General features: G+C 41.8%; 1 protein-coding gene across 6 annotated transcripts in view; it reads right to left on the bottom strand.

The window, feature by feature from the left end:
* Positions 1-10533, bottom strand: part of Ccdc171 (coiled-coil domain containing 171) — a 305368-nt gene that overhangs the window by 292791 nt on the left and 2044 nt on the right. For all 6 annotated transcript variants that reach the window (XR_005881376.1, XR_005881377.1, XM_040757219.1 and 3 more), the window contains exons 2-3: positions 4516-4652; positions 1773-1908 (exon numbers count right to left, since the gene is read on the bottom strand). Coding sequence is in view for 4 of the 6 variants with exons in the window: in XM_040757219.1 (XP_040613153.1) it covers positions 1773-1908; positions 4516-4562 (183 nt within the window). In the remaining 2 variants the exon portion in view is untranslated. The remainder of the gene's footprint in view (positions 1-1772; positions 1909-4515; positions 4653-10533) is intronic.

Genomic DNA, 10533 nt, shown 5'->3' on the forward strand with positions numbered 1-10533 from the left:
AATTTGGGTTTGGGTTGGTTTTTTTTTGTGTGTGTGTGTGTGTGTGTGTGTGTGTGTGTGTGTGTGTGTATGTTTTAAAAAAAAAGAGTTTCTCTCTATAGCCCTGGCTGTCCTGGAACTTACACTGCAGACCAAGCTGGCCTCAAACTCAGCGATCCGTCTGTCACTGCCTCCCAAGCACTGGGTTTGAAGGTGTGCACCACCACTGCCCAGTTAAATTTTATAAAATAAATAAAAGCAAACTTGTATGAGAGTTTGAAGGAAAGTAAAAGTAACATGTGTTTGGTTTTTAAGAGGTAAAAAGAGAAAGGAAGTGGGGTTAGGTGGGGAGGGAGGACAAAAGGATCTGGGAGGAGTTGGGGGAAGGGAAGTGATTAGAATATATGTATGAAAACTTTTTCAATTAAAAAATAATAAAATGCTAAATATTTAAGCCAAAAAGTAAGTAAAGGTCTGTGCTTTAAAAAAAATAGGTGGTGGTGGGGCACACCTTTAATCCCAGCACTCGGGAGGCAGAGGCAGATGGATCTCTGTGAGTTCGAGACCAGCCTGGTCTACAGTGCAAGTTCCAGGGCAGGCTCCAAAACAATACAGAGAAACCCTGTCTCAAAAAAAAAAAAAAAAAAAAAAGACTGTTCCATGATTCATACTGTAAAGGAGTCTAATTATAATTTCAAAAATGCGTATGGTTTAAGCCTTGCACAGTAATACATAAGATCACAGCACTTGGGAAGCTGTGGCTGAAGGACTGAATTTGAAGAAGCTCTGTTACATAAAAAGAGCTCTCTCAAAATAGTATTTTTCTAATTTATAAATTCTTTAGTCATTAATCATATCCATCAAATAGTACATCTGGCTGTCAGGATGGCTCAGCTGCCACACCTGACCTCAATTTAGTCCCTGGTACAACAGGTGTCTTAATTAGGGGTCCTATTGCTGTGATGTAACACCAGGACCAAAAAAAGCAAGTTGAGGAGGAAAGGATTTATTTGGTCCACATCACCGATCATCGAAGGAAGTCAGGCAGGAATCTGGAGGCTGGAACTGATGATGCAGAGGCCATGGAGGGGTGCTACTTACTGGCTTGCTCCCCACGGCCTGCTCAGCCTGTTTCCTTACAGAACCTTGGACCTCCAGCCCAGGGATAGCACCACCCACAATGGGCTGGGCTCTCCCCACGTCAATCATTAATTAAGAAAATGCCCTGCAGCTGGATCTTATGGAGGAATTTCCTCACTTTCAGATAACTCTAGCTTGTGTCAAGTTAACATAAAGCTATCCAGCATAACAAGGTACCACAAGTTATCCTCTGACTCTATATGACTGCCATGGCATATGCACTCCCACACACAAAAAGAAAAATGTTTTAAATAATTAAAATACACTTAAGACAACATCCAAATAAACATAATAGATTACAGTTCAACGTAATCATCCCTATTTGATTAAAATTTTAATCAATAAAGAGTTTTCTTTATTGCAATTTCCTTTGAAGCATGACAATGACAGTGACATAGGTTAAATGTAGTTTCTAACATGAAATGAAATCAAAACTGAAACCCAGATTTGGGGGCAGACACTGGGGGAGGGTGCAAGACTGGGGTTTCTCTGTGTAGCCCTGGCTGTCCTGATCTTGCTCTGTAGACGAGGCTAGCCTTGAACTCGGAAATTCACCTGCCTCTGACTCCCAAACACTGGGACTAAAGGTGTATGCCACCACACCTGGCTGAAATTCAAATTTTCACAACACTTGGGAGGAAAATAAATTCTACCTCTACATTGTGCTTAGTTGTCATTTCTAATTTCTCCTTCTTGGCCCGATGCAGTTTCTTCCTGAGATCAGCAGTGGTATCTGATTCCATTTCATTTTTAAGCATTTGTTTTATATCCAAAGGGGCATTTTTCAACCTACAAAACAAAGTCATAATAAGACATGATTTTCATGCAATAAAAATATTCTAACAGAATTTCTCATAGCTTATTTTAAAAACAGAATATGAAAATAATAGAATATGATAAGGTCCTAGGATAATAAACTTACAACCTGGTAAAATGTGTCTACTACAAAACTGGAGTAAAAATGCAAAGTGGCATTTTACTAGTAACTGAAAATACACTACGTTTTTCAAGCATTGTATCTAAACCAGCCCATCACATCAAATGCTGGTACTTTTGGAAGAGAGAGATTTCTTTCTTTTTTAATGTATTTCAGTCACTGTAAATGTACCACACATTACAAAAAGAAAAAGTGTAAATAACAGTATACACAATAATAATTTACTTTTATTTTATGTTCACTAGTGTTTTGCCTGCATCTATGTCTGTGTGAGGGTGTCAGATCCCCTGGAACTGGAGTTACAGACAGTTGTGAGCTTCCATGTGGGTGCTGGGAATTGAACCCGGGTCCTCTACAAGTGCAGCCAGTGCTCTTCACCACTAAACAATCTCTCCAGCCCCCAGAATTTAAAATGGCAAACTAAGGCACTATATGCTCCCTGAAAAATAACAATAATAATTGAAACAACAGGAAAGAGCTCTAAGGTAGAACACAAAAGAAAAAAAGAAGTCACAGCAATAGAGCAAGCAGGCAGATGACTGATTTACCTAACAATTCAAAGCAAGCAGTGAGGAAAGCCACTAACATGCCAAACACACAGCTTACGGCAGAGGACTCATTAGGGTACTGGTTCTTCACTTTGTCCTGGCTGAGTTCTTACCAACCAGACACAAGCTAGAGCTCTCTGGGACGGGGGATCCCAACTGAGAAAAGGGCTCTATCAGGCCTGGAAGCAAATCTGTAGGACATTTCCTTGATAGTTGTCGGAAGGCTCAGCCCACTGTGGGGAGTGCCAGCCTTAGGTAAATGGTCCGGAATTGTCTAAGAAGGCAGGAGGAGCAAGCCAGTGAGCTCTGTTCCTCCATGGCTTCAAAACAGACAACATAATCTTGATTAACACAGGAGAGAACTTCACTTCCTATTTTCAAGACTTACTAGAAGGATATGTATTATAGCCTCCTGTGTGGAATAAAGGCTTGATCCTCAGCTGCTGGCACTACTTGCAGAAGTGGCAGAAGCCTTAAGAGGTGTGGCCGGCCAGAGGAGGTAGGGCACCTGGGGAATGTCCCGGTTTCCTCCCTGTCCCTCCCTCTCCTTTCCCCTCTCTGCCTCCCCGCCTCTACAAGGTGAGCAGCCCTACAGTACACCCTCTTGCTGCTGTGATGCCATGCTTCACCACAGGTCCACTACAGGGGAGGCAGCTAACCAAGGACTTACACTCCCAAAGCCATCAAGTCGAAACAAACCTGCTCTTTCTTAAACTTCTCTCACGAATAGTTGTCAGCAATAAGAAATTATTCATGGTCAACTCTAAGAGGTAAGATTACATGTACATATCTACATAGTCTCTCTACCAATCTCAAAGAATTGTCTACAGCTTCAGCTGTGTGGTGGTAGTGCACACCTTCAATCCCAGCACTGGGAAGACAAAGGCAGGTGGTGGAGCTCTGAGGTTGAGGCCAGCCTGGTCTGCTACAGAGTGAGTTCCAGGACAGCCAGGGCTCCACAAAGAAACCCTGTCTTGAAAAAAACAAAAGAAGAAGTATCCACAACTAACCTTTTTGATTCTCTTACAGAATACATTTTAAATCATTTTCTTAAGGCAACTGACAGACCACGACTCCAAATGTTCTAAAAATTCTGCAGAGATGACTCTGTTCCTTGACTATAAAAGTTCTAAACATTTAATTTCCTGTTTTGTTCTTTGTTTATGTGAGACAGGGTCTCACCATGCAGTCCTGAAAAATCTAAAAGTTGATCAGTCTGATCGCCTGAACTCACAAAAGTCTCCCTACCTCTGCATCCTGAGTGCTAAGAACTCGGGCAACACATACCAGGCCAGGATAATTTTGATTACTGAACTTATTTTCTTGAAAAATGTACACCCTACAATGGTCCATTTGGTATTGTGGGTCCCATCCCTCAAAGGCAATGGAATAAATTAAGCATCTTACCAAGGACAGAAAGAGACACATGGCACAAAAAAAGAGGAACAACATCAACGAGACGCGTCTTGTTGGAATGCACTCAAAGACACCAAAGAGAAGCAGTTGGCAAGGGCAGGCTAAAAGCAATGGAGCACTCAGACAGCCAAGTCAGAGATGCAAGGAAGCAAGGGGGCAGAGCCACAGAGATTACGGCAAGCAGGCAACAGCCAGACAAACGCACACAGACAGAAACGCAGGGGAGAAGGCTGGAATCAGGGAGAATACACAGATCTCTAGCAAGAGGAGAAAGCTCAGATATGTAGACCTTTATGATGCAAGTCGACAAAGCATTCCAGGGTCCTGAGAGTCGATGCCATACTTAGAAGGTGTTGCTACTCTTTCAGTCCCAGGAAACCTACAGCCTTCGCCACCCCATAAGATCCTTGCAATTTGCTTCATCACCCACTTAATTCTCCCTGGACCTTGCAATCAAAATCATTCTCCAACTAACTGAAGAGTCTGGAGGCTTACCTTTGGGTATCCCCAATAGTGGCATTACTTGAAGTGTTTAAACTCATGGTAAGTCTTCCAATCTTTCACAGTACTCCACTGTTTCTTGATGGTATCCTGGTGGTGATGTCTTGACTTACAGGTTAGATGGACAAAATCTGTTAACAAACAATACAACAGCAATTTTAAATTCGAATCCTGAGGTGAGCTTTATTTTGATCTATAGCCTATTTGCTAATTTTATAATTATTGTATAGGACAGAACATAGATAATTCCAAAAACCTATCCCATAAAGCTGGGTATGGTGCACACACCTGTAAACCCTGCACCTGAGGGAGGCAGGGGGACCAACACAAGGTCATTCTTAGCTCAGTAAGGCAGAGGCCAGACTGGGATAAATGACAGTCTCCAAAGATAACAATGACAATAATGCTATGGGGCTTTTTATTTGAAAGGCATTAGAAGCAAAATTAAAAGGCAAAATGTTTTTTTTTAATTTTAAAAACATGGGAATAGCTAACTTATTTATTATGTATAACAGTACTCTGTCTGCATGTGTCCCTGCAGGCCAGACGAAGTTACCAGTTCTCATACAGGTGGTTTGAGTCATCATATGGTTGCTGGAAATGGAACTCAGGACCTCTGGAAGAGCAGCCAGTGTTCTCAACCACTGAGCCATCTCTCAAGTCCCAGTAATAGTTAACCTTTAATCTACTTTAGTTTCTAAATAAAAATAAGAGTGACAAATTACTTTTGCACTTGGAAATGAATATACACATGCGCACACATGCGCGTGTACACACACACACACACACACACCAACCTTCCGACACAGAATTCAGTTTAAATAAATGAGATTTTTTCTTTTATTTATTTATTATTACTATTATTATTTGGTTTTTCGAGACAGGGTTTCTCTGTATTGCTCTGGAGGCTGTCCTGGAACTTGCTTTGGAGACTGGGGTGGCCTTGAACTCACAGAGATCGGACTGCCTCTGCCTCCTGAGTGCTGGGATAAAAGGTGTCCAGATAGATAGTTTAACATAATGTTGTCACTGAAGATGTCAAATACTCCCAAACAAAAGATCTCACAGTAATTTGCTTCTTAATTTCACATTTTTTTATTCAAAGACTAAAAAAAAATAATAGTTAACAATCCAACCAAACATACAATTGAGAAATGTCTTTTGGTGTTTTAATAAGTCTTAGGAAAATGCAGGCAGTGATGGTGCACACCTTTAATCCCAGCACTCAGGAGACAGAAGCAGGAGGATTTCTGAGTTCAAAGCCAGGCTAGTCTACAGATCAAGTTTCAGTAGAGCCAGGGCTACACAGAGAAACCCTATCTCAAAAAACAAAAAACAAAAACAAAAAAGTCCTAGGAAAGAAAACTATACCATTATCTTCAATCAGAGAAATAAGTTACTATTAGCAAATCTGTGGCACTAGTAAGCAAAACAGAAAGCTAACCTACTGATCAAACCATCATATCACTATGGAAACATCTCACCAATCTGTATCAGATGCCTTCCTTCATGAATTAATGTTGTAATTTAACTATTACCTCCCAAAGAGAAAGCAGGCAAGAAAAGAGGGTTTGTCACTCACTCTGGCTGACCTTCTGGAACACTCTTCTACAGGAGATATTCCAAATTACACAGAGCCAATCATGTAAATCAAATTACTTTAGGACAGTGCTAAAGTATCTCTGGGTAAACACTCTAAACAGAGCTAACACTAAGGCAAATATCAATATCCCACAATTACCTCCTTCTAGTCCCCAAAATCAGATGTCTTATGAAAGACTGAACTTTAAACTCTGAGACCTGAAGCAGGAGCCAATGAGGACAAGTACATGGCCTTAGGCAAAAGAGTCTTTTGAACACCCTCCCTCTGCCCAAAAGAGCTACCTATGGCAAGCTTCTGGGTCCTAAATGCCACACACAACACATCCAAGCCTCAGCTTCTATTACTGGGTCACAGAACTTGGAAAAGCTTAATGATCCACAATAAAAGGTAACAGCTGAGTAATGTGGTCTGGAAAATAAAATAGTTATTTAATGATCTTGTGAGTGTACAGAGGTACCCAAAAGACGGAAACAAGAGAAGTGTCAACATGTTCTGCCCCTGCCCCATTAGCCAAGACTCAGAAGAGACCATGGAAGGAAGCTATTCAAACAGAAGAAGGCCAAAACAAACCCTGGTGCTAAGAAATAATGATTCCAGCAAACACTGACTCATGCAGCTGAAAGAATAATTTGGTCCAGGGAAAACAGGATGAAATTTTGGCCAAATCCAGAAAATAAAAATCTAATTTCTCCAGTGACCTAAATAACTAAACTTAATGGTGACAAACACTTCTGTCACTCACCTACAGTTTGAATATCTAGAACTCTGCTCCCTACAAGGACTGTCCAGTTTTTCAAAGGACAAAAAGAAGACAGAGTAGAGCAGAGATATCTTGAAAGTAACAGAGTTGAAGGACCAAATCCCAAGTATGGCGCCACACGGCCCAGCTTTAATTCCAGCACTTGGGAGACAGAGGCAGATGGATTGATATCTGTGAGTTTGAGGCCAGCCTGGTCTACAAAGAGAGTTCCAGGATAGCCAGGGCTGTTACTCAGAGAAACTGTCTTGAAAAACAAAAACAAAACAAAAAGGGACCAAATCCCCAAGATTCCAAAGCCTAAATTCTTCCTGCAAGGTCACATGACTCAGAACATGGCGCTATGCATGCTCTTCCCCTGCCTTTGTTAGCATTGTTTCCACTAAGGAAAGTGAGCTGGGACAGAGAAGCCAAACGACTTGCCCAAGACCATTAAGGGAATATGGGGAAGGTAACACGGGCACTCAGCCACAGTTTTTGTTTTAGAGCGTGAGTCCCAAAGTTTTTTCATACTACCTGGATGCTCCCAAAGATCCGACCCCAAACAAGCCTCCTTCAGAACACTTGGAAGGAGAGCTGGGATCTAGCAGAAACAGACTCTTGTGCACTCAGAGTAGTGTCCAGGGATCACTGACACATGTAACAAAGGATTTGGTTTTCTTTTGTTTCTAACGTGATTATTTTATGCATAGGCGTGTTTTGCTTGAGTGTATGTACGTGCTCCATGTGCGTGACTGGTGCAAGTGGAGGTCAGGAGAGGGCGTGAGATTCCTTGGGACTGGAGTTCAAACAGTGGTGAGTATCGAGTGTAGGCTGGGACTCAAACCTGGGTTCTTTGCAAGAGGAACAAGTCCTCTTAACCACTGAGCCATCTCTCCACCTCAGCAAAGGTTTTCATTTCTGTGGGGAGGGCAGGGGAGGGCAATACATACACAATCTCCACATACAAGCATGTATACATATATAGTCCAAAGGCATGCAAATATTTCTATTTCACTCTCTGGGAAAAGAATTTCAGATGGACTTCAGATGCAAAACAGTGGTAGGGAACCAGCTTAACAAGCAGGGGACCCTGACTTGATCCTCACCAGCACACAAACACACAAATAACAAAAGTAACTCTCATTTTAAAAATTTTTATTTACTCATTTTATGTATATGAATGTTTTGCTTGCATTATATGTCTGTGCACCACATATGTGCCTGGGCTCCTGAGAGGCTAGTAGAGAGAGTCAAATCCCCTAGAACCAGAGTTAAATATGGTTGCTAGTCACCCTTTGGGTCCTGGGAATTGAACTCAGGTTGTCCAGAAGAGCATTCAATGCTTTTTAACTCTGAGCCATCTCTCCAGCCCCAGAAATGTTTTAGATAGTAACAAACTTAAAAATGTTTATTTTTGTATTTTTTTCTGTCTTGGGAAAGAAATAATTATAACTTTGTTGAGTTTGTTGCAATAAAAACAAATAGAAAACATTTTTTCCTGTGTATTTAGGCACATAACATCTTCAAATCTAAAGTCTTCTAGACACAGACTTGTAGAGTCCCACAGAGAGTTTCTTCAATCCTGAAATCAGTTCATTCAGACAGATGATGTGGCATGAAGGTGGTCCCCACATCTTCATCCCCAAAGTTACTTTCTTTTTTATTTTTAATTTCATGTGCATTGGTGTTTTCCCTGCACGCATGTCCATGTGAGAGTGTCAGATATCTGGAAGTGAAGTCACAGACAGTTATGAGCTGCAATGTGGCTTCTGAGAATTGAACCTGGGTCCTCTGGAAGAACAGCCAGTGCTCTCAACCACTGAGCCACCTCTCCAACCCCTAAAGTTACTTTCTTATGTAATATCCTGCACCTAACAACAAACAACTGTGACTTGCTTCCACCTTTTTTTATTTTATTTTATGTACGTTGGTGTGAGGGTATCAGATCCCCTGGAACTGGAGTTACAGGCAGCTGTGAGCTACCATATGGCTGTTGGAAATTGAACCCAGATCCTCTGGAAGAACAGTTGGTGCTCCTAACCAATGAGCCATCTCTCCAGCCCCCAAAGCTTATCTCCTTTAAAAAAGCAAATTGCCATGCTATGAACTGCCTAAAGGCAGGGCCACAGGGACATGCAGGCAGCTTCCTGACCTCCACCCAACAGTTAGTTACACTACTAGATCCCTCAAGCACACCATTCACAAGAAAACAAACTCTGTCAGGGGCCTGAGTAAGGGGGCAGATTCTACCCAGTCTGCCTAGAGGTGAAGATACAGTCCAGTAAGCACCTTGTAAGTCCCCAAGCACAGGGCCTAGCTCCAGTGCATCAAGACCTGTAAACCACACAGACTGTGAAAACAGGTAAAATGGGGCCTGGAGAGAAGGCTCAGTGGCTAAGAGCTCACACTGCTCTTGCGGAGGACACAAGGTCAGTGTCCAGCAACCACATCATATCAGGCAGCTCACAACTACCTGTCACTCCAGTTCCCATGCCTCTGACTACCCCTGTGGAAACATGCTCTCACACACAAATACACATGCATGCACATAATTTAAGATAATAAAAATAAATCTTGAGAAAAATCATTAAGAAGTCCTGGCTGCTTCCAGAGAACCTAGTTCAATTCCCAGCAACCACACGGCAGTGGTTGAAGTTCAAGAAATCCAAAGCCCTCTTCTGGCTTCTGAGGGTACTGCATTACAGGCAAATGATAAATGAACAAAATGTCAACAAAAGCCGGCGTTGGTGGCACACACCTTTAATCCCAGCACTCCAGAGGCAGAGGCAGGCGGATCTCTGTGAGTTCGAGGCCAGCCTGGTCTACAGAGCGAGTTCCAGGGCAGCCTCTAAAACAATACAGAGAAACCCTGTCTCAAAAAACCCAAAAAAAAAGTCAACAAAATACTCATATATACAAAATAAAAATAAATAAATAAGGAAGGTAGATTAGAAATAATATGGAAGGAACAAAGGAACGAAGGAATGAAGGAAGGAACGAAGGGGCTGGGCGGTGGTGGTACACACATTTAATCCTAGCAGTCAGGAGGCAAAGGCAGGTAGAACTCCAAGTTTAAGGCCAGCCTGGTCTACAGAGGAAAAAAAGATAGATACAAAGATACATAGATAGACAGACAGACAGACAGACCAGCTGGGAATAACACAAGTCCCTGAATAAGAAAATCTAAGTTCAAGTCCTAGAACCACAAAAAAGATAGACAATTCATCAAGGTAATAACAAAACAAACTGTACTCTAAGAAAACTTTCCTTAAAGAAAAAAAACTTTAGCTGGGCATAGTGGCATATGCCTTTAATCCCTGCACTTAAGAGGCAGAGGCCAGCAGATCTCTGAAAGTTCCAGGTCAGCCTGGTCTACAGAGTGAGTTCTGAGACAGCCAAGGCTATCATTACACAGAGAGATCCTGTCTCAAAAAAAACTGGGGAAAAAAAAGAAAGAAAAATGTATTCCACATTTTGCAAAAGCAAAGTGGTACTTCAGACTATCAACCCAACCTTTTCTCACCTCCTGGCCATCTTGGTAGCTTCTCTTGGTTGGGAAACACTGGTAGACAAAGGTAAGATGTTTATCAACGAACCTTAGCACCACAAAAATACATCACTTTTTTCTTGTTTGTAGATTTGAACTATTCTTGCTATTTCTGCTAAAAAT

The sequence above is a fragment of the Mesocricetus auratus genome, unplaced genomic scaffold (assembly GCF_017639785.1).
Source record: "Mesocricetus auratus isolate SY011 unplaced genomic scaffold, BCM_Maur_2.0 Super-Scaffold_100014, whole genome shotgun sequence".
Taxonomy (NCBI): domain Eukaryota; kingdom Metazoa; phylum Chordata; class Mammalia; order Rodentia; family Cricetidae; genus Mesocricetus; species Mesocricetus auratus.